This window comes from Colletes latitarsis, chromosome 14, assembly GCF_051014445.1.
Source record: "Colletes latitarsis isolate SP2378_abdomen chromosome 14, iyColLati1, whole genome shotgun sequence".
Taxonomy (NCBI): Eukaryota; Metazoa; Arthropoda; class Insecta; order Hymenoptera; family Colletidae; genus Colletes; species Colletes latitarsis.
The window spans coordinates 8,687,123-8,710,889 of NC_135147.1; the positions used below are offsets into that span (position 1 = coordinate 8,687,123).

A 23,767-nucleotide genomic window follows, 5' to 3' on the forward strand; every position below is an offset into this window, starting at 1 on the left:
TTAATCAACATTTGCACAGTGGGCCAAAACTCCAACAGGACCTGATCGCAATCCTGATTCGCTGGCGTCAATTCCAATTTGTCTACGCGGCCGACATCGAAAAAATGTATCGGCAGATCCTCGTTCACCCTCACGACGTCGATTTTCAGCGCATCCTTTGGCGCGAGTCTCCTTCTGCTCCGATTGACGAATACCAGCTGCTCACGTTAACATATGGCACAACTCCAGCGCCATATCTCGCTCTCAGAGTGTTGATACAATTAATCGAGGACGAAGGTTCCTCCTACCCGGACCCAGTGCAAGTTTTAAGCTATCAAGCGTACGTTGACGACTTCCTCTTCGGATGTGACGACCTCACGTCACTGCGCCTAATCCGCAACCAGACGATCCTATTGGTTCAAAAGGGAGGCTTTTCGTTACGCAAATGGACGAGCAACGACAGCCGGCTGTTGTCCGACATCGACGAGGCCAATCACGGTTTAGCCGTCAGTACATTCCTTCAAGTCGACGAAAATATTTCTGTGCTGGGCCTAACGTGGAACTCTGTCACAGACCAGTTTTAGTTCCATGCATTGACTTCACGCAATCAAATTACCACCAAGCGCGAAATGCTTCCTTCAATCGCCAAATTATTTGATCCTATGGGCTGTGTCGCTCCATTTGTCGTACTAGCCAAAATTCTCCTCCAACAACTCTGGTCCTTGAAGTGCGACTGGGATGATACAGATCCGCCAGATCGTCTTCAAGAATGGCGCTTATTTTGTTCCGAATTTGCCGAGTTCTATTCACTCACCATTCCTCGGAAAACCTCGCCAAGAGTCTTCACCACTCAAAGCCTTCACGGCTTTTCGGACGCTTCAACAAAGGCATATGCTGCGGTGGTCTATCTCCGAAGTGTTCTCGAGGATGGGACAGTCAGTTCGGCCCTTCTAATGACGAAAACTCGGGTTGCTCCGGTAAAAACGGTCAGCGTCCCTCGATTGGAGCTATGCGCTGCCCTATTCCTTGCTCGATTCATCAAGTTCATTCAGACGTCCCTGATAAACAGGCCAATGGATTGTCACTGTTGGACGGATTCTCAAATCACGTTAACGTGAGTGAATCAATTACCTTCGCGGTGGAAAACGTTCGTGGCGAACCGCGTTGCCAAGATTCAAACACTTGTGCACCAATCAAGCTGGCATCACGTCTCGACAGATGACAATCCAGCGGACTGTGCTTCCCGTGGAATCTCATTATCCGAGTTAAAATCTCACCGATTATGGTGGTTAGGACCACAGTGGCTTCGAAAGAATCCCCAGGAGTGGCCCCATTCAGGTTACGTCACTGCTCCGGATGCTTCCGAGGAGGAAAGGGGCCAAACCATCAAAATCCTGACCGCTACCGCAGCTCCCTGGGAATTAGAACAACGATATTCCTCGTGGCCAAAACTTCTCCGAGTCACCGCATATGATAAGCGTTTCATCGACAATCTCCGAACGCAAGCGAGACAAAGGGATCCACTCACCCAACCCATTCCGTTACCCAAGGCGTCTCTCTCAATTTTGAGTCCCAATGAGATTCACTGGGCCGAAATGTTTTGGGTGCGGCGCATCCAATCGGAGGTATTCCCGGTAGAAATGAATGCTCTCCGCAAAACTCACCCGGTGTCGAAATCGAGCCCTCTCAAATCCTTGAACCCCTTCCTCGATTCGGACGGCTTAATTCGCGCAAGAGGCCGCCTGTCAAACGCACGATTATCTGTAAAAGCCAAGACACCGATTATTTTAAAAGCTCATCCACTCCTAACACTCCTCATTACAAGCACTCATCGTCAACTCCTTCACGCCGGCCTCCAACTCACTCTCACCTACCTTCGGAACCAGTACTGGATCATCCGAGCGCGAACGACCATCCGAGCTGTCCTTTATCGGTGTGTAGCATGCATTCGTGAAAGGGCTGCCATTCCGCAGGAGCTCATGGGGTCCTTGCCGGCTCCGCGTGTTGAACAAGTAGAACGGCCATTCACTCACACCGGGGTCGACTATGCACGGCCGATTCAAGCCCGGACAACACCAGGCCGGGGTCATAAGTCTGCCAAAGCATACATTGCGATCTTTGTTTGCTTGACAATTAAGGTGGTCTATATTGAGCTCGTAAGTGATTATAGTTCACAGGCCTTCATAGCAGCTTTCCATCGGTTTGTATCTCGACGCGGCCTCCCAACCGCTATGTACTCCGATAACGGCACTACATTTCATGGCCCGAACCGCGAATTAGCTTTAGCCCACCAATCCGTCACGAGAGATCCAAATTTTAACAATTTCCTAGCGTCAAAAGGAATTTCATGGCATTTCTTACCTCCCACTGCACCGCACATTGGAGGACCCTGGGAAGCTGCTGTGAAAAGCCTCAAATATCACCTGAAACGTACTATCGGGCCCCACACTGCCTCGGACTGCCTCGAGGAGTACTCGGTCTTAACACCGGGCCATTTCCTGATCGGGTCCCCTCTCGTGGCTCCACCTGAGCCCAGCGTCCTTAACATACAAGAAAACCGATTATCTCGCTGGCAACATCTACAGAGACTCACGGAAAAATTGTGGAAGTCGTGAAAGCATGACTACTTACTCACGCTTTCCCAGCGCCCGAAATCGCGCACAGTCCAAAACCTCGCCAAAAAGGGCCAACTTGTCCTGCTCCGCAATTCGAACCTCCCGCCGTGTAAATGGGAACTCGGTCGCATCGACGACTGCCATCCGGGAAGCGCCGGTCTCGTCCGCGTCGTCTCTATTAAAACCGCACAATCCACGTATAAACAACCACTCGCGAAAGTGTGCTTTCTTCCCGTTTCGATTCACGCGGACAAGACGAACGAAACGGCTCTAAATTAAGCGTAATGGTTCTGTACCTTAGATGTAAGCCTATATAGATTTAAGTTAGATTGTATGTACTTGTACTTACTGCGTCGTCATGTGCACACTCATGTCCACACCAGTACATGTCGTCACTCGTTACGATCTTACTGCGTACTACGATTGTTCAATTAGCTCATACAACAGGGGGGCGGTGTGTTCCGTTTCGACGAACGGAAAGTTCCACTGACGGTAGCGAGCATGCGCGCGAGCTCACGGGCGATCGTGATCGCGATTCGGCAAAATTCGGAAATTTTCGGTTCACGCACGACCGAGCCGAATCGCGGTGGGCGATCGGCGTTCAGATACAAAACCAATAACAAACAATTAAGTGCGAACGGTGTGACCTTCGAAATTAACTTCAAATCGCTTGTACTAACGAACTCTCACAGTTCTTTGTGACGGGATTTATCAACTATAACCATTTACGCCACAATTTATTGTTTCTATTAATCCGGTGAGGTTCCGTGCTTTATAAAGTGACAGCATGTTAAGAGTTCACTCTTCATTCTCCAAACTTCGCCGTCCAGTCCTTAACAAAAAAGGGCGAAACAGCTCTTATTCCAAACAGAACAAGTATGCTAGAAAGCTAGCAGTAATCAAGTAAGCATACAATAAGCTAGAATGCAAGGAGAAGGCTAGAAAGTAAGCAGCAGCTAATAGCAAGCAGTAAGCTAGTGAACAAGCAGTAAGCTAGTAAGCACGCAGTCAGCTAGTAAGAGAGCAGGGAGCTAGTAAGATAGCAGTATGCTAGTAGGCAAGCAGTAAGCTAGTAAGCGAGCAGCAGGCTAGTAAGAAAGCAGTAAGCTTGGAAGCTGGCTGTAAGTTAGTATTCATGCAGTAAGCTGGTACGAAACCAGTTGGCTAGTAAGCAAGTAGTAAGCTAGCAGGAATCTAGTAAGGAAGTAGCCTGCTATTAAGCAAGCCTTAAGCTCGTAAGAAACAGGTAAGCTAGTGAGCAATCAGTTGGCTAGTAAGCAAGCAATTAGCTAGTAAGAAAGCAGTATGCTAGTAAGCAAGCAGTAAGCTCGAAAGCAAGCAGCATGCTAGTAAGCACGCATTCAGCTAGTAAGAAAGCAGTTAGCTAGTAACAAAGCAGTATGCTAGTAACCAAGCAGTAAGCTCGAAACCAAGCAGGAATCTAGTAAGCACGCAGTCAGCTAGTAAGAGAGCAGGGAGCTAGTAAGATAGCAGTATGCTAGTAGGCAAGCAGTAAGCTAGTAAGCAAGCAGCAGGCTAGTAAGAAAGCAGTAAGCTTGGAAGCTGGCTGTAAGTTAGTATTCAAGCAGTAAGCTGGTACGAAACCAGTTGGCTAGTAAGCAAGTAGTAAGCTAGTAGGAAGCAGTATGCTAGTAAGCAAGGAGTAAGCTGGCAAGAAAGCAGGTATCTAGTAAGGAACTGGTAAGCAAGTGAGCAAGCAGTAAGTTGGTAAGGAAGCAGTGAGCTAGTAAGCGAGCAGGTAGCTAGTAAGGAAGCTTTATGCTATAAGTTAAGCAACGAGCTAGTAAGAAAGCAGTAAGCTAGTAAGCAAGCAGTATGCTAGCAAGCAAGCAGAAAGCTAGTAAGCTAACAGCAGGCTAGTAATAAAGCAGTTAGCTACTGATCAATCAGCAGACAAGTTAGCAAGGAGTACTCTTGTAAGCAAGCAGTGGGCTAGTACGCGAGCAGGGAGCTTGTAAGGAAGCAGTGTGCTAGTAAGCAAGCAGTAAGATTGAAAGCAACCAGTAAGGTAGGAAGCAGGCAGGAAGCTAGTACTTTTTTTTTTTTTTTTTTTTTTTTTTGTCGTGGGGAAAATCTTCGAAAGACTCCCTCCCACCTCCTTGGGGAGAGGTGGGAGGGGTGTGTGGGATTCCCCGCGCCCGTACGACGACAGGCGCGGCACCTACCCACTAAAAACCCCACGGTGACCCTTCGGCACGCTTTGGGAGGATACCGGGAATCGCTCGAAGCATTCTTCCGGTATCCTCCCCGTGCCCGCGCTTTCGCGCCCATCCCCCGGGGGGACAATAGGTCCCCCCAGTAGACACACTGCCTCATAGCGGCGGGACGGGGCCACTCCATCCCGTCGCTATCCGTCCCGGGGCCGGGCACACCATCCGGACCCGGGGCCGTGTTACGAACCCCGAGCCGTCTGATGGCCGCTGCCAGCTCCTCCTGCGTGACCCCCAGCTCGGCCGTCCACTCCACTGGGACAGCCGCCGCCGCCGGTGGACGCGGTCCCCTCTCCCCAATTGGGAAGAGTGTATTGACCACGTCCTCCAGCAGCCGGGGGTCAAGACCCTCGGTGACGGGGGGCGCCCACGGGCGGAGCTTATTCAGCACCACCTTATATGGGCGCCCCCATGGATCGTCATCAAGGGTCTGGAGGAGCTCCTTCCATGCCTGGGTCTTGGCCCGTTTGATGGCGACCTGCAGAGCAACCCGCGCCACGCGGTATGCTCCATACAGGTCATCAGCTGCCCTCGCTCGCGCCACGCCGTCGCCTGTACGTTGACGACGGCGCGCGCGGGTGTACTGGCGTCGGGCGCGGACAGTCGCGACTCGCAACTCCGCGATCGCGTCCGACCACCAGTACACCGCCCGGCGAGGAGAAGCCCGCCCGACCCGAGGCATCGCCGCGTCGCAAATACCCGCGACCACTGCTCCGAGCCGGGCGACCTCCTCCTCTATGCTCGGCAACTCGGCCGCTCCCTGCGGCCAAGTTGCAGCGAGGGCAGCTGCCATCAGGGCGTCCTTGTCCAGGCGCCGAAGCGCCCAGCGGCGTGGTGGGGTGCCACGCAGGCGGCCGTGTCGGGATGCACTCGCGGCGGCAGAGACCTCCATCCGGATGTACCGGTGATCGGAGAGTGTCTCTGCCCCCGCGACCACGTGCCAACCCGACACCATGCGCACGGCGTTGGGGGTCGCGAATCCAACATCCACGATGGACCCCCCATATCGCCGCACGCATGTGTGCTCCGACCCCTGATTCAATACCCGCAGGTCGAGCCCCGCCGCCCAATCGCCCAGGATCCCACCGCGAACGGAGGTCCTGGGGGATCCCCAAGCCACCGACCTGCCCCTCAGGGGCTGCCAGCCTTTCAGCTGCAGTACGGGCTTAACGAACCCGGGGTACCCGAGTCATACACACACCGTAAGCCTCCTGTTGGTCGTCACAACGACCCATTCACAATTCCCTATTGGTTTTGTGAATGGTACGTGACGGCAGGAGGAACGGGGGTCTTGGCTTAAACGCCTGGGCCACGAGTATGGCGACTCTATAAAATCGCCCTCCAATCCTAAGCTATGGTGCGCGGCGATGGGATGCATGGTTGGGGGAGAAGGCCCAATCCCAAGCGACCACCTCCGGGGAACCTGCCGAACCCCCGGAGTATTAGGCTTACCCGGGTAAGGCGGCTCTGCCCGGGTGGACCTTTATTTCCGACCAACTCGTGGGATGATTATGGACACAGAAAATAAAAATAAAATGGGGATGGGGCGGGTTTTGTCGGTTGGGGAGGACGGAGACGGGGTTGGGGTTAGGGTGGCGGCAATCGCGCCCCACTCAGCGCCAGGTCCGGCTTCGTGGAGGGTGGAGGAGGACGAGGAGACGGCGTCGGTCTCGTCTTTCTCCTCCAGCACGAGCCACATAGGCTCTAAGAGGAAGAGGACGGGGCAGGCCGTCGTCGAGGTGGGCGGGGCGATAAGCCCGTCGGTGAGGCTGAGTTGCCTCAGGGACGAGGTGATCGAGGAGATATCGGAGAGGATCTCCTCGTCCCTGAGGCGGGTGGAGAAAGTCGCCGCTGCCTGCGCTTTTAAGGGGCAGAAAAGCGGTGGCGCGGAGGCCCTGAAGGCCGCGGCGGAGGAAATGAGGGAGGCGGCGCGGGAGCTCAGAGGGCGGAACGCCCGTCTGCAGCTCCTGTTGGAGGAGGAGCGACAGGGGAGGAGGAGGGCAGAGGCGCTGTGGAACAGCGCGGCCCTCCCTCCCATCCTCCCTCCTCCTCCACCGCCGCGTCCCTCGGCGGAGGTAAATAAGCGGAGTGCGGCGGCAGTGGTGCGGGGCACCGCGGGCCCCTCCACCCGCACTCCGCCCGTGAGGAAGTCCCCGTCCTCCTCAGAAGACGATCTTCTGAGCAGGATTGGGGACATGATTGATGGCAAGCTGGCCGCCTTCCGGGAGGAGCTCCTTCGCAGGAAGGCGGTGCCTCCCCGACCTGTTCCGGTACAGTCGGGGAAGGCAAAGAAGGGCGGAGTGAAGGCTCCGCCCAGCGTTGCGGCACCAGGGCCCCGGGTCGCGACCCCCAAGGGGGGTGGTGTACCCGTGGTCGCGGTGGTCGCGTCCTCCACAGCACCGTCCCAAGGGGGGGTGGCGTGGAGTGAGGTGGTGGGGCGGAAGGCCAAGCGGGCGGCGAGGAAGGCCTCGCAACCGCAGCCTCCGCCTCCGCCGCCGGCGGCCAAGGTAAAGGCCGCGAAGGTCGGGAAGGCACGACCAGGTCGTCCCCCAAAAACGGCAGCGGTGACGCTGACCGTTGCGCAGGGGGGCGACCTGACCCTCGCGGAGGCGATGCGGCTCGCCAGGGAGAATATCTCCCTGGAAGAGCTGGGCATCGCCTCCGTGAGGGCGAAGAGGGCCGTGACCGGGGGTCTCTTGCTGGAGATCCCCGGTGCAGAAGGCGGCGCGAAGGCGGATCGTCTCGCCCAGAGGCTTCGGGAGCAGCTGGGCGAGCGAGGTGTCCGGGTCGCCCGGCCCACGAAGCGCACGGAGATGCGCGTTTGTGGGCTGGACGACTCGGTCAGCGCACAGGATGTGTCCCGTGCCCTTGCGAGAGCGGGGGACTGTCCTGTGGAGGACCTGCGGATCGGAGAGATCCGCAGGTCGCCCTCCGGCCTCGGGTCGGTGTGGGCCCGGTGCCCCCTCTCCGCCGCCCGTAAGGTGGCGGAATCCGGGAGGGTGTTGGTGGGGTGGGTTTCGGCGCGAGTGGAAATCCTCGCGCCGCGCCCGCTCCAGTGTCACCGCTGCCTCGAATTGGGGCACGTGAGGCAGTGGTGCACCTCGTCGGTGGACCGCAGCGGTCAGTGTTACCGCTGCGGTGCCAAAGAGCACCGTGCGAGCCAGTGCTCGGCGGCCCCCCACTGCCCGCTGTGTGCGGACATGGGGAGGCCAGCCGATCACAGGGTGGGGAGCAAGAAGTGCTCCCCCCCCCTCCCGGAAGGAGAGGAAGAGGCGGGCTGCACCGGCTCCGGTGCCGAGGGCAGTGGCATCGTCCTCCATGGAGGTGGACGGTGCTACGGGGACGGACGGCCGGGAGGAGGCTGGCGCGGCCATTAATTAATGCCGCCCCGCCTCCTCCTCCAGGCCAACCTCAACCACTGCCGCGCGGCACAGGACTTGATGTCCCAAGTCCTCGCGGAGTGGGGGGTTGGCCTGGCGGTCGCCGCCGAGCCGCACCGCGTCCCTGATCACCCTCATTGGGTGGGCGACGCGGACGGCTTGGTGGCGACGGTATGGGGAGGGGGCGACGGGTCCCCACCGTTCTCCTTGTTGGAGCGCGGTCGGGGATTCGTCGCCGTGGACTGGGGGGGAGTCGCTGTGGTGGGGTGCTACATTTCGCCCCGTAGCGGTCACGCTGCGTTCGAGCTGTACTTGGCCGAGGTCGCGGCATGCGTGCAGCGCTACGCGGCCCGGCCGGTGCTGGTCCTGGGGGATTTTAATGCCAAGTCGGTGGCTTGGGGATCCCCCAGGACCTCCGTTCGCGGCGGGATCCTGGGCGATTGGGCGGCGGGGCTCGACCTCCGGGTATTGAACCGGGGGTCGGAGCACACATGCGTGCGGCGATATGGGGGGTCCATCGTGGATGTTGGATTCGCGACCCCCAACGCCGTGCGCATGGTGTCGGGTTGGCACGTGGTCGCGGGGGCAGAGACACTCTCCGATCACCGGTACATCCGGATGGAGGTCTCTGCCGCCGCGAGTGCATCCCGACACGGCCGCCTGCGTGGCACCCCACCACGCCGCTGGGCGCTTCGGCGCCTGGACAAGGACGCCCTGATGGCAGCTGCCCTCGCTGCAACTTGGCCGCAGGGAGCGGCCGAGTTGCCGAGCATAGAGGAGGAGGTCGCCCGGCTCGGAGCAGTGGTCGCGGGTATTTGCGACGCGGCGATGCCTCGGGTCGGGCGGGCTTCTCCTCGCCGGGCGGTGTACTGGTGGTCGGACGCGATCGCGGAGTTGCGAGTCGCGACTGTCCGCGCCCGACGCCAGTACACCCGCGCGCGCCGTCGTCAACGTACAGGCGACGGCGTGGCGCGAGCGAGGGCAGCTGATGACCTGTATGGAGCATACCGCGTGGCGCGGGTTGCTCTGCAGGCCGCCATCAAACGGGCCAAGACCATGGGGGCTGATTGATGACGATCCATGGGGGCGCCCATATAAGGTGGTGCTGAATAAGCTCCGCCCGTGGGCGCCCCCCGTCACCGAGGGTCTTGACCCCCGGCTGCTGGAGGACGTGGTCAATACACTCTTCCCAATTGGGGAGAGGGGACCGCGTCCTCCGGCGGCGGCGGCTGTCCCAGTGGAGTGGACGGCCGAGCTGGGGGTCACGCAGGAGGAGCTGGCAGCGGCCATCAGACGGCTCGGGGTTCGTAACACGGCCCCGGGTCCGGATGGTGTGCCCGGCCGGGTTTGGGTCTTGACCCAGGGCGTCCTTGGGGCCGACCTCAGGCGGTTGTTCGACCGCTGCCTGAGGGACGGGCGATTCCCCCCCAGTTGGAAGGTGGCGAGGATGGTCCTCCTCCGGAAGGAGGGTCGGTCCGCGGAGTCTCCCTCCGCATACCGGCCCATTTGTCTCCTCGACGAGGTGGGCAAGCTCTTCGAGCGTGTGATTGCTGCCCGCCTCGTCGAGCACCTGTCGCGGGGTGATCCCGGTCTGGCCGACTGCCAGTTCGGTTTCCGGGGGGGCCGATCGACTATCGACGCGATAGGTCGTGTGAGGGCCCTCTCGGAGGCGGCCGTCTCCCGGGGAGGGGTGGCATTGGCAATATCCTTGGATATTGCCAATGCCTTTAACACCCTCCCCTGGGAAGAGATAAGGAGGGGACTCGAATATCATCGAGTCCCCCCTTGTCTCAGGGCGGTCGTCGGGGATTATCTCCGCGGCAGGTGGATCGAGTATCCGGGCCGGGATGGTGATATGCGGAGGGAGGTGTACTGCGGTGTTCCGCAGGGGTCGGTCCTCGGGCCACTCCTGTGGTACATCGCGTACGACTCGGTGTTGCGGGCCGGCCTCCCCGACGGCGTCAGCACGGTGTGTTATGCGGATGACACACTGGTGCTGGCCGTCGGAGCGCACTGGGGGAGGGCCATGCGTCGCGCGGAGGAGGGGTCGCAACGCGTCCTCGACCGGATCAGGGGGATGGGGATGACGGTGGCGGTCCATAAGACCGAGGTGATTGCGTTTCATTCACCTCGGCAGGATCCGCCACCCCCTCTGATCCGGGTGGGTGGGGCTGACATCGAGGTGAAGCCCCAGATCAGGTATCTAGGGCTGATCCTCGATAGCCACTGGCGTTTCGAGGAGCATTTCCGCTGCCTGGTCCCCCGGTTGGAAAGGATGGTTGCGGCTCTGGGCCGGATCCTGCCCAACCTGGGGGGCCCGGCGGGCCGAGTTCGTCGCCTCTATGTGACAATGGTCCAGTCGGTGGCCCTATACGGGGCCCCCGTCTGGGCGGACGACCTGGCTGCCTCCCGGCGCAGCATGACTATGGTCGTGGCGCTCAGGGTCGTCCGCGGGTATCGGACCATGTCACATGAGGCGGCGACGGTTCTAGCGGGGATGCCGCCCATGGACCTGCTCGCGCGGTCGCACGCGGTGATGTACCGGCACCGCGTTGACCGTCGCGCGGGGGTGGGGGCGGTCCCGGGCGGGCAGGAACCTGCTTGGGGCGATTTGAAGCGCCAGGCCCGGCAGTCCGTGTTGCTCGCCTGGCAGGAGCGGCTGGCTCTGCCAACCGCGGGGCACCGGACTGTCGGGGCTGTTCGGCCACTCCTGAAGGAGTGGCTGGACAGAGGCCATGGCAGCCTCACCTACCGGCTGGCACAGGTATTTTCCGGGCATGGCAGCTTCGGAAGATACCTGTGCCGGATAGGGAAGGAGCCGACGGCGCGTTGCTGCCACTGCGACGCTGAGCAGGACACGGCGGATCATACCCTGGAGGTATGCCCCGCGTGGGAGGGGGAGCGCCGTGTCCTGGTCGGCGTCGTCGGGCGGGATGTCTCGCTGCCGGGCGTGGTGCGCGCCATGCTCGGCAGCGAGGAGAAGTGGAGGGCCGTGGGCTCCTTCTGCGAGAACGTAATGTTGCAGAAGGAGGCCGCGGGGAGGGAGCGCGAGCTTCAGCGGCGCGCTGAAGCTCGCGCTCGTGCGGTGGCCCGAGGTCGTCGCCCGGTCGCGAGGCGTCGCGGGCGGCCGCCTCGGCGTGGCGGATGACCTAGGCTGGGAGGGGGGTCCTGAGGGGACCCTCCTCCCGCCAGGCGGCGCTGGGTCGGACCGGTTGGGGGTAGGAGTGCCTACCCGTACCGGTCCGACGCAAGGGGAGGCACCCTCGGCGGTCTGGTGCGGCCATGAACGCCCGGCCGCCGAGGGGTGGAAACGGGGTCGCGGGCGGTTGCGAGTTGGGGCTCGCAGCCGCCACTAAACGCGGCCCCGGGACGGATAGCGGCGGGATGGAGTGGCCCCGTCCCGCCGCTATGAGGCAGTGTGTCTACTGGGGGGACCGATTGTCCCCCCGGGGGATGGTCGCGAAAGCGCGGGCACGGGGAGGATACCGGAAGAATGCTTCGAGCGATTCCCGGTATCCTCCCAAAGCGTGCCGAAGGGTCACCGTGGGGTTTTTAGTGGGTAGGTCCCGCGCCTGTCGTTGTACGGGCGCGGGGAATCCCACACACCCCTCCCACCTCTCCCCAAGGAGGTGGGAGGGAGTCTTTCGAAGATTTTCCCCACGACAAAAAAAAAAAAAAAAAAAGCAGCAGGCTACTATGCAAGCAGTAACCTAGTAACCAACAAGTGAGCTAGTAAGCAAGCAGGAAGCTAGTAGGGAAGCACTAAGCTAGAATGCAAGCAGCAGGCTAGTAAGCAAGCTGTAACCGAGTAAGCTAGCATTAAGCTAGTAAGCAAGGTGTAATCCTGTAAGCAAGCAGTGAGCTATTAAACAAGCAGGACGCTAGTAAGGTAGCAGTAAGCAAGGAAGCAAGCAGCGGGCTAGTAAGCAAGCTGTGAGCGTGTAAGCTTGCAGTAAGCTAGGACACAGACAGTGAGCTAGTAAACGGGTAGTAGGGTTGTAAGCAAGCAGTAAGCTAATATGCATGCTGTAAGCGAGTATGCTAGCAGCATGTTAGTAAGCAACCAGTAAGCTAGAAAGCAACAAGTAAGCAAGTAAGCAAGGTGATGGCTAGTATGCATGCAGTAAGCTAGTAAGCTAGTAGTAAGCTTGTATGAAAGAAATTAGATTGTAAGCATGCAGTACGCTGGATTGCAAGCAGTGAGCTTGTAAGGGAGGAGGAAGCTAGTAAGGAAGCAGTATGCTAGTAGGCAAGCAGTAAGCTAGTAAGTTAGTAGTAAGGTTGTATGAAAGAAATTAGATTCTAAGCATGCTGTACGCTAGAATGCAAGCAGTGAGCTAGTAAGTGAGGAGTAAGCTTGAAAGGAAGCAGCTGGCTAGTCTGAAAGCAGGTAACCGGTAAGAAAGCAGTATGATATTGTAGGGGATTTGTATTGAATATTTGTGCCACGCTGTAGTTTTGTTAAATGTTAATTTATGTGTAAAAGGTTTGGGAGTGTTTTGTTCGAGAGGGATTGTGTAACCAGAGACAGCGAGAAAACGAGGAGTCGAAAACGAGTGATTGTGAAAGAGAGACGTGATTATAAGTTTTGTTGCCAATTAATTTGATTTGAATTTGTGTTGTTAATTGTTAATTGCTAATTTGTGTGTTCCCAATTTGTTTATTAAAGGTATATTCTTTGTATATTTGTTCCTCAAATATATTCTCTCCGTTAAATCCTACAGATTTGGGGGCTCGTCCAAGCCAATCAAGAAGAAGTATTTGTGAAGGAACATTTTACATATATATATTTCTTTAAGAATTCTGAAAAGTTAAGTACTTTTAGTATGGAAACTTTAGCTAAAATTGGGAAAATTCAGCACAAAATTAATAACGCATCTGTGGCGAGCATAAAAGCTTTGCACAAATTTATTTTCGAAACTGAAGGTGACCGAGGAAATCGAAAACGCATACGTGATTTTGAAGGCTTTCAATTTCATACAGATTCAGTAGAGCATAAAGCTAAATTAACATATGCTACTGGTTTAAGTTATGGCGATTTGGTATCTTGTTGTAACATCCTAGACCTGGATTATAGAGGATTTCGAGAAGATTTGATTGAGAAAATTTGTTCTGTTTTAATGGATTTACGTTCTCTGTGTTCTACTACAAAAGATGATCCTGAAGACGATGAAATTATTGAAGATGTTCAGGGTGAGAATGTTGAAACATCTATTGTACTTGATGATATAAATGATAACAATACTACACATTTCTCTTCATTAAATAAACGAGATCACTGTAAATTTCCTATGAGCTATCGTGATGTAGAAGATTGTGTTCGCCAGTTTGATGGTACTGGTGTATATTCTGTAGAAGGATGGATTTCTGATTTTGAAGATGTTGCAATATTGTTACAATGGTCTGAGTTGGAAGAAGTAATTTTTGCAAAAACGTCATTGACAGGTATAGCAAAATTATTTATTCAGAGCGAAGGTGTTGTCACGACGTGGAGAAAACTTAAATCTCTACTACGTAATGAGTTTTCACATAAAATTAATAGTGCTGAACTACATGAAATGTTAGTTAAACGAAAAATGAGGAGAGACGAAACTATTCAAGAATATTTTCTCAAAATGAAGGAATTAGCTTCTCAGGGTAATGTGGAAGATGATGCTCTTATTAAGTACGTTATAGACGGAATACAGGATGATATTAATAATAATCTTGTTTTATTTGGAGCCAAGAAACTGCAGGATTTTAAGAATTGTCTTAAACTTTACGAAACGATTCGGAACGCAAAAAGATTACAACAAATAAACGGATATGGACGGCGGAAAGAAGGAAACAAAACAAGAATGGAATCTTCGAAGGTGTATACGTCAAAGAATATTGAAGGAGAAGAGCAGAAGATGGAACTTCGGTGTTACAACTGCGGGGGAAAGGCCATGTATTCAATGATTGTTGTTACAAAGAAATGGGGAGAAAATGTTTTAAATGTCAAAAATTTGGGCATCTAGCAAACGATTGTACCGTTATACGAGAGGATAAGTCATCTGTACAGTTACGATCAAATGTTAATTGTATTTTACCGCCCTTTAAAAGTAATATGTTTAAAGATGTTTATATAAATGATATACGTGTAAAAGCATTAATAGATACTGGAAGTCAAGTAACACTAATACGTGAAAATATTTATAACAAATTAAAATTTTTTCCTTTATACGATACACATATACGCTTAACTGGTTTTGGAAAATATGAGACTATACCCTTAGGATATTTACAAACAGTCCTTACGATAGACAACAACGATTTTCCAACTACTGTTTATATTGTCCCAAATATTGTAATGAATATGGATGCAGTAATTGGAACTGATATTTTAAATTTGGCTGAAGTCAAAATAGATAATCAGGGTATAACGATAAGGAAAATTCCTTCGATTATGTTTTTAACGCAAATGAGTTCTACTAAAGAGCAGTTATTAGATGTTAGTCATGTTACTGATGAAAAATTACGCCAAGAATTAGAAAATGTTGTTTTATCGTATGAACCAAAAAAATGTAAGACAACTAACGTACAAATGTGTATAAGATTAAAAGATGACCAACCACTTAGTCAGAAACCACGTAGATTACCTAAACTAGAGGGTGAAATTATTCATAAGCAAGTAGAGGAGTGGATTAAGGATGGAATAGTAGAGCTTGGTACGTCTGAGTATGCAAGTCCTGTAGTTGTTGTGAAAAAGAAAGATGGAAGTCCACATCTTTGTATTGATTATCGGCGATTGAATAGGATTACGGAAAAAGATAAATTTCCTCTTCCATTAATCGAAGAATTATTAGATAAATTGCAGAACGCTCGAGTGTTTAGTTCTCTTGATTTAAAAAATGGATTTTTCCACGTGTCAGTAGAGAAAGAGAGTAGGAAATACACTGCATTTGTTACACAAAATGGACAATATGAATTTATTAAAATGCCATTTGGATTGTGTAACGCTCCTTCGGTTTTTCAGAGATTTATAAATTGTGTATTTCGGGATTTAATTAATCAAGATATTGTTTTACTGTATTTGGATGATGTTATTATTTTAGCTTCAGATGACAAAGAGAATTTATCACGTTTAAAATTAGTTCTTCAAGTTGCTAGTGAGTATGGATTGCAAATAAATTTCAAAAAATGTAAATTTATGAAAAGACGTATTGAATTTTTGGGTCATATTGTAGAAGCAGGGAAAATTTATCCATCAGAGGAGAAAATGAAGGCTGTATTTACTTTTCCAGAGCCAAAAAAGATAAAAGATGTTCAATGTTTCTCGGGATTATCTGGTTATTTTCGTAAATTTATTATGAATTATTCACTAATAGCAAAGCCATTAAGTGATTTGTTACGAAAAGACAGGACATTTCAATTTACCGATAATGAAAGAAAGGCATTTTTGGAATTAAAACAGATTTTGACACAAAGTCCTGTGTTGCATATATTTAATTTGAAATTTGAAACAGAATTGCATACTGATGCGTGTAAAGATGGACATGGTGCTGTATTAATGCAAAAATCGCCTGACGACGGACAATTTCATCCTGTATATTATATGAGTAGAAAGACTAAATGTGAGGAACGGAATTATTGTAGTTATGAACTTGAAACTCTTGCTATCGTTAGGGCACTCGAAAAATTTCGTGTATATTTATTAGGAATTTCTTTTACCATAGTTACTGACTGTGCTGCTTTTAAATTAACGGTAAATAAGAAAGAATTAGTTCCGCGTATTGCTCGATGGGTTCTTTTTCTAGAAGATTATCACTATAAGATTATACATAGATCAGGCACACGTATGAAACACGTAGATGCTTTAAGTAGATATCCAGTTTTTCAAATTACTAAAGATCCTCTATATGTTAAAATACAAAAGTTTCAGGAAAATGATGGAGAGATTAAAGCTATTATGGAAATTTTAAAAGATCATCCTTATGATAATTACTGTATACACAACAATTTGTTATATAAATTTGTGGATGGCCGAGAATTATTGGTCGTACCAAAATTGTTAGAAGGCGAAATAATTCAATTAGCACATCAACGAGGACATTTTGCGTTGAAACGGACAGAGGAATTTATAAAACAAGATTATTATATACCTAATCTTGAAAAAAAGATTCAGCAATATATTTCTAGTTGTGTTCCGTACATTATGGCAAATTACAAACAGGGCAAACTGGAAGGTTTCTTACATCCACTTACAAAAACTGATATTCCATTGCATACATATCATATCGATCATTTAGGACCATTAGATACTACAAGCAAAAGTTGCAATCATACTTTTGTTGTTATTGATAGTTTTACTAAGTTTATTTGGTTGTATACGACAAAATCGACGACGACGAGAGAAGTCTTATGTAAATTAGATGTACAAAAAAAAAATTTTGGAAGTCCACAACAGATTATATCAGATCGAGATACAGCATTTACTTCGAAAGAATTTAAAGATTATTGTGTGAAAGAAAATATTAAATGCTTCCAAATAACAACAGGCTTACCGCGAGCTAATGGTCAAGTAGAAAGATTAAATAGAACAATTATTCTGATTTTGACAAAGCTTTCAATTAATGAACCTACGAAATGGTATAAGCATATAGATAAATTACAACGCGTGCTAAATTCAACTTTTCAGAGAAGTATCAATATGACACCGTTTGAATTATTATTTGGGGTAAAAATGTATGATGAAACTGATATTAAACTAAAAGACCTTGTCGAAGAGGAATTCTTATCTCAATTTAATGAAAACAGAAACAAGTTACGTGAAAGAGCTAAAGAACAACTTTTTAAAGTGCAGGAAGAAAATCGTCAAACATATAATCGAAAAAGGAAAAAAGCCGTTAGGTATGAAGTAGATAACCTTGTAGCTATCAAGCGTGCACAATTAGGTCCAGGACGAAAATTACGAGCAAAGTATCTAGGTCCATATCGCATTACAAGAGTTAAATGTAACGACACGTATGATGTAGAAAATGTAGGTTTCCATGAAGGTCCTTCGGCAACATCAACATGTGCAGAATACATGAAACCATGGCTTATTTTGCAAACCTCATCCGGCGCGCATGAATGTCAAAATGGCCGGGAAGGATTAAATCCTAAATATAAGATATACTCATCCGAGGCGGATGAAGGTCAGTATGGCCGAACGTAGGAGATTTGTATTGAATATTTGTGCCACGCTGTAGTTTTGTTAAATGTTAATTTATGTGTAAAAGGTTTGGGAGTGTTTTGTTCGAGAAGGATTGGGTAACCAGGGACAGCGAGAAAACGAGGAGTGGAAAACGAGTGATTGTGAAAGAGACACGTGATTATAAGTTGTGTTGCCAATTAATGTGATTTGAATTTGTGTTGTAAATTGTTAATTGCTAATTTGTGTGTACCTAATTTGTTTATTAAAATAATATTCTTTGTATATTTGTTCCTCAAATATATTCTCTCCGTTAAATCCTACACTAGTAAGCAAGCAGTAAGCTAGAAAGCAAGCAGCAAGCTTGTTTAAATATCGCGTTAATTGACGGATTTGAGAACCGTTTAGAGAAATATTCAAGTTAACGTGAATTATAACTGAGAACCATAAATTCCTCGTACGGTATTGTTTTTCGTGTACGCGACATTCCAGAGATTCTCTGATGCATAGTTCGGTACACGGAACGATACAGGTTAGAAAAACCATACGCGAGTGTTGGTTGCTCTTAGTCACGTGATCGACCCAATATATTTACTTGGGATCGATCGTCGAAGATCCATAAACAGAGAGGGTAGAGGAATATTGAAATTAAGAAGAGATAGACATTGAAGAGCAGGGATAGCGCCGCGAGGTGGTGATTACCCCTCTCGTGGCCGCGACTGCGGATGTCTGTTCGCTTCTTAGCTTCGAGACTCGATAGCGAGTCCTCGCAGCGAGCAGATCGACAAACGATTCCGCTCCGCGACGAAACCAAATCTCCGAATATAGGTTCTGAGAACACTCGAACCTTTCGTTGAGACTTTTAAATTGTTGCTCAAAATTAACTAAATCGGTGAGGCATTTTATCAGCCCCGATTATTGACTGTACAATCTCGCCGAATAGCACGTGACGCTCGAGTTACGTGGTCGTGTGAGGGAATTGAAAAACTTCGGTTCCCGCTTGGCGAGATTATTAACAAAAAGACTGTGGGTTTTCGTCCAACTTTCATGTGACGTTTGTGCTACGCGGTCATGAAAGGGGAATCGAGATAAGAATCGTTTCCCGTGTGTCGAAACTCCAGTCTCAGCGAGGGCTACGGCCCGATCAGTACTGACGACTCCACGGACAGCTGCATTTGACGCGGTCGTGCGAGGCTGGCATTATCACGGACAGCTGCATTTGACGCGGTCGTGAGGCTGACTTTCCAACGTCTCGCTGCAACCAGCGGTCGTCGGAAGTCCAGTTTCGGCCAGTGGCTACGGCCAACTCAATACTGATTTCTCCACGGACTGCTGCATTTGACGCGGTCGTGTGAGGCTGATTATCTTCACGTGACGTTTGAGTTTCGCGGTCGTGTACAAGTGCGGACAAGTTGAATTGTCCGCACGGTTTTGTATATCACCCCTAGGGTGGTCTCTGACCGATACCCTACGTGGGCTCACCGTTTCTCAGGTCGGGGCTAAGAAATTCCGGACTTCTTAGCTCAACCTGCTCGAGCAACGCTCCTTGACCGCCAGTGAGTACGTACCCTGTGCGTAGAGCAACGCATAATGAGCACCGTGGTGTATGCTCCTTTAAACGTAAGACGCTACGTGCGCCGTTAAGGGCTACACCACACCGCGTCTTGTACGCAGGGAACGGTGAGAAACTGCGGTTTGGACAGCATTTGGAGCTTTACGACCTCCACCTCTTGTTCTTTGATGCGGCATTCAACGATCGCTAAAAAGCGGAGAATTGAGAAATTAGATCTCTTCTTCCGCACAGCGATCGAACGGTTCTCGATTTGTGAGAACGTTCATATATACAGTCCACATACATATCTCAGTTCGTCGAGACGTGTCTGTAATCTCCGCTCTCGAGTGCGAACGGCACAGACAGGAGCGTGCGAGATAGAGCGAGACAGGCGACGCGACAAACGTTAATAGGTATTTAAATCCAGCCTTGTCTTTCCTTGTTACAGAACAACACATCGCGAACTTGGCCAGGAGCAGCCGGCCCAGGTTTTTTCCCCCAGACGTCGGACCGACGTCTAGACGGTTTTTTTTCCTTTTCTTCTTTTTTTGATTAAAAATAAAAGTTTAATTTCTTGAGCAAATTCTGGTGCATCAATTTATTCAATACCTTTTCACAGTGTCCTTTCTCTCGTAATCCGGACCACGTCAGACTAAAATAACCCCCCTTAGGGCGGCTATGGTCTTTAAACAAAGCTAGTAAGCAAGCAGTAAGCTCGTAACCAAGCAATAACCTAGTAAGCAAGCAGTGGGCTAGTAAGAAAGTAGGAAGCTTGTAAGCAAATAGTGAGCTAGTAAGCGTGCAGGAAGATAGTAAGGAAGCAGTATGCTAGTAAGCAAGCAGCAAGCTAATAAGCAAGCATTAAGCGATTATGCTAGCAGTAAAATAGTAAGCAAGCAGTGTGCTAGTAAGAAAGCAGGAAGCTAGTTGGAAGCAGTATGCGAGTAATCAAGCAGTAAACTAGAATGCAAGCAGCAAGCTAGTAAGAAAGCAGTAAGCTAGCAAGCAAGCGGTAAGCGACTAAGCTAGCAGTAAGATAGTAAGCAAGTAGTGTGCTAGTAAGAAAGCAGGAAGCTAATTGAAAGCAGTATGCTAGTAATCAAGCAGTAAACTAGAATGCAAGCAGCATGCTAGTAAGTAAGCAGTAAGCTAGCAAGCAAGCAGTAAGCGACTAAGCTAGCAGTAAGGTAGTAAGCAAGCAGTGTGCTAGTAAAAATGCAAGCAGCTAGTTGAAAGCAGTATGCTAGTAATCAAGCAGTAAACTAGAATGCAAGCAGCAAGCTAGTAAGCAAGCAGTAAGCTGGAATGCAAGCAGTGAGCTAGCAAGCAAGTAGGAAGCGACTAAGCAAGCAGTAAGCTAGTAAGCAAGCAGTAAGTTAGGAAGCAAGCAGTCAGCTAGTAAGCGAGGAAGAATCTAATTAGGAAGCAGCATGATAGTAAGCAAGCTGTAGGCTAGTAAACAAGCAGTAAGCTGGTAGGAAAGTAGTTAGTCGGCAAGCAAGCAGTAAGCGAGTATGCTAGCAGTAAGATAGTAAGAAAGCAGTAAGATAGGAAGCAAGCAGTATGCCAGTAACCAAGCAGCAGGCTAGTAAGAAAGCAGTTAGCTATTAAGCAAGCATTCTGCTAGCAGGCATGCAGTAGTATAGATTGCAAGCAGTGTGTTAGTTAGCGAGCAGTGAGCTAGTAAGCGAGCTGTAAGCTAGAAAGCAAACAACAAACTAGTATGCAAGCAGTAACCTAGAAAACACGCAGCAGTCTAGTAAGCATGCAGTAGACGAGTAGGCTAGCTGCAAGGTAGTAATGAAGCAGTGTGCTAGTAAGCAAGCAGTATGCTAGAAAGCAAGCGGCGAGCTAGTAAGCAAGCAGGGAGCAAGTAAGGGAGCAGTTTGCTAGTAGGCATGCAGTAAGCTTGTAAGCAACCAGTATGCTTGTAAGCATGCAGCAAGCTAGTAAGCGAGCATTAAGCGATTAAGCTGGCAGTAAGCTATTATGCAGACAGTAAGTTAGTAAGCAAGCAGTAAGTTAGTAAGAAACGAGTGAGCTAGCCAGCGAGCAGGAAGCTAGTAAGGAAGCAGTATGATAGTAAACAAGCAGCAGGCTAGTAAGAAAGCAGTTAGCTATTAAGCAAGCATTATGCTAGCAGGCATGCAGTAAGATAGATTGCAAGCAGTGAGCTAGTAAGCGAGCAGGGAGCTAGTAAGGAAGCAGTAAGCTAGTAAGCGTTCAGTGTTCTAGTGAGGGGGCAGATTGCTGACAAGCAAGCAGTAAGCTAGAAATCAAGCTGCAGGCTAGTAAGCAAACATTAAGCTAGAAAGCAAACATGAGGCTGGTAGAAAGCAGTATGCTATTAAGCAAGCAGTATGCTAGAAAACAAGCGGCGAGCTAGTAAGCAAGCAGGGAGCAAGTAAGGGAGCAAGTAAGGGAGCAGTATGCTAGTAAGCATGCAGTAAGCTGGTAAGTAACCAGTATGCTAGTAAGCATGCAGCAAGCTAGTAAGCGAGCATTAAGCGATTAAACAAGCAGTAAGCTAGTAAGTAACCAGTAAGCTAGTAAGCAAGCAGAAAGCTGGTAAGGAAGCAGGTAGCTAGTAAGGAAGTGGTGAGCTTGTAAGCAAGCAGTAAGTTAGTAAGGAACGTGTGAGCTAGCAAGCGATCAGGAAGCTTGTAAGGAAGCAGTATGCTAGTAAACAAACAGCTGGCTAGTAAGAAAGCAGTTAGCTATTAAGCAAGCATTATGCTAGCAGGCATGCAGTAAGATAGATTGCAAGCAGTGAGCTAGTAAGCGAGCAGGGAGCTAGTAAGGAAGCTGGATGCTAGTAAGGAAGCAGTATGCTGCAATGCGAGCAGCAGGCTAGTAAGCATGCAGTAAGCGAGTATGCTAGCGGTAATCTAGTGAGCAAGTATTGAGCTAGTAAGGGAGGAGTATGCTACGAAGCAGACAGTGAGCTAGTAAGTAAGCAGTGAGCTGTGTAAGAAAGCAGTATGCTAGTAAGCAAGCAGTAAGCTAGAGTGCAAGCAGCAAGCTAGTAAGCAAGTAGTAAGTTTGTAAGCGTGCAGTGAGCTAGTAAGCAACAAGTAAGCAGGTAAGCAAGCATTATGCTGGTAAGAAAGCTGTTAGCTAGTAAGGAAGTAGTAAGCTACTAAGCAGGCAGTGAGCTAGTAAGCAAGCAGTGGGCTAGTAAGAAAGCAGTATGCTGGTAAGCTAGCAGTATGCTAGTATGCTAGCAGCAAGCTAGTAAGTGAACAGTAAGTTTGTAAGCGAGCAGGGATCTAGTAAGGGGGCAGAATGCTAGTAAGCAAGCCGTAGGCTAGCAAGCAACCAGTATGCTAGTGAGCAAGCAGGGAGCTAGTAAGGAGGCAGTATGCTAGAAAGCAAGCAGCGGGCTGGTAAGCAAGCAGTAAGCGAGTAGGTTAGCAGTAAGCTAGTAAGCAAGCAGTAAGCTAGTAAGCGAGCAGGGATCTGGTAAGGGGGCAGAATGCTAGTACGCATGCCGTAGGCTAGCAAGCAACCAGTATGCTAGTAAGCAAGCAGGAAACTAGTAAGGAAGCAGGATGCTAGAAAGCAATTAGCGGGCTGGTAAGCAAGCAGTAAGCGAGTAGAGTATCAGTAAGCTAGTAAGCAAGCAGTTAGCTAGTAAGCAAGCAATCAGCTAGTGATCAAGCTGTTAGGGGGAGGGTGTTTGAAAATTCCTCGCATAACGGGGGTCCGGATCTCGAGGGTAGGAACTGAGGGGAAATAAGCGGTACAATTATAATTTTATCTTCGCTTGATCGCCTTATGCTACTGAGCCGTTTATTTCGTTATATCTGGCTCTTAAATACAAGCGATAGCAGAAATTGGGGAAAAAACTCAGACGTCTGGCTGACGTCTAGAGAAACCCTCGTGTCGATCGGTCTGATGGCTCGCGTCGCGTTAGTATGGGATAGAAAGAGAAAGACGAGTTTAGGCGTTAAATACCTGAGAACGTTAGTCACGTTGTGTGTCTTGCTCTTTTCCGCGCGCTCCTGGTCTGTGCTTGTCGCTCTCAGGAGCGGGAATCGAGTGCGACAAGCACAAACTAGGAGCGGAAATCTCAGCCGCCGCGATACGCAGCTAAGCTAGTGGACTGTATATGTGAGCGTTCCTTTTAAATCGGGAATCGCTCTGTTATTATTGTGTGATCGGGGTTCGTATCCAGCTTCCTCCGCTGTCTTAAGAGAGCGGAGAGATTTCTCCGGTTTCGTGTAATTGAGAGGCGGCCGGACTTAAAATCGTCCCGTTGTTCCAGTGAGATTTATTCTCGTTTCTTTCACGACTGCAACTCTTGATTGTCGCAGGAGAGAGTGAATAGAGAGTGGTTGTAAGGCTCCAACCGGCACCCGAAGTTCACTGTTGACGGGAAATCTCGGTGATACCAACGAGATTCTACAGTCTTTTAACCGGGTCGTATTCACGACCGAATCGATTAACTAGCTGATTCGACAAACGGAATTACACGTAGGTTACTGGTATGAATTTGCTTACGCAATCTAACCAGTAAAGCCACGGCTATACGTCGCTTGTCCGCTTAACGAAAGTTCGAATAACTCGAACTATTTGAATCTGCGATAGAATCAGCCGATATGTCACAAGATGTTTCCTCAACGAAGACTCGAATAACTCGAAGCGATTCGGAGATTTTGGGAATTCTGCGGAGCGTGATCGTTTACCAATGTGCTCCCGGCAGGATCCTGATTAAGAGTGACGGACGAGCACGAGCTGCCACAAGTTACGCGTTAGAGGGGGAATCCTTCGAAACGCGGCGCTGTCGCCGTGTCTTTCGTCCGACATTTTCTAACGTATAAACGTAACTTTTCTCTGCACGCGTACGTTGAACT

General features: G+C 50.1%; 1 protein-coding gene across 1 annotated transcript; it reads left to right on the plus strand.

Annotated features, from left to right (window-relative positions):
• Positions 1-2,210: 2,210 nt before the first annotated feature.
• LOC143350243 (uncharacterized) lies at positions 2,211-2,594 on the plus strand. Its single transcript, XM_076782198.1, has one exon. It carries the CDS (start codon positions 2,211-2,213, stop codon positions 2,592-2,594), a length of 384 nt encoding a protein of 127 aa, XP_076638313.1.
• Positions 2,595-23,767: the final 21,173 nt, after the last annotated feature.

What these genes read in the sequence shown, in the direction of transcription:
- LOC143350243 (XM_076782198.1), top strand. Translation starts at nt 2,211, where the DNA reads ATGTACTCCGATAACGGCACTACATTTCATGGCCCGAACCGCGAATTA.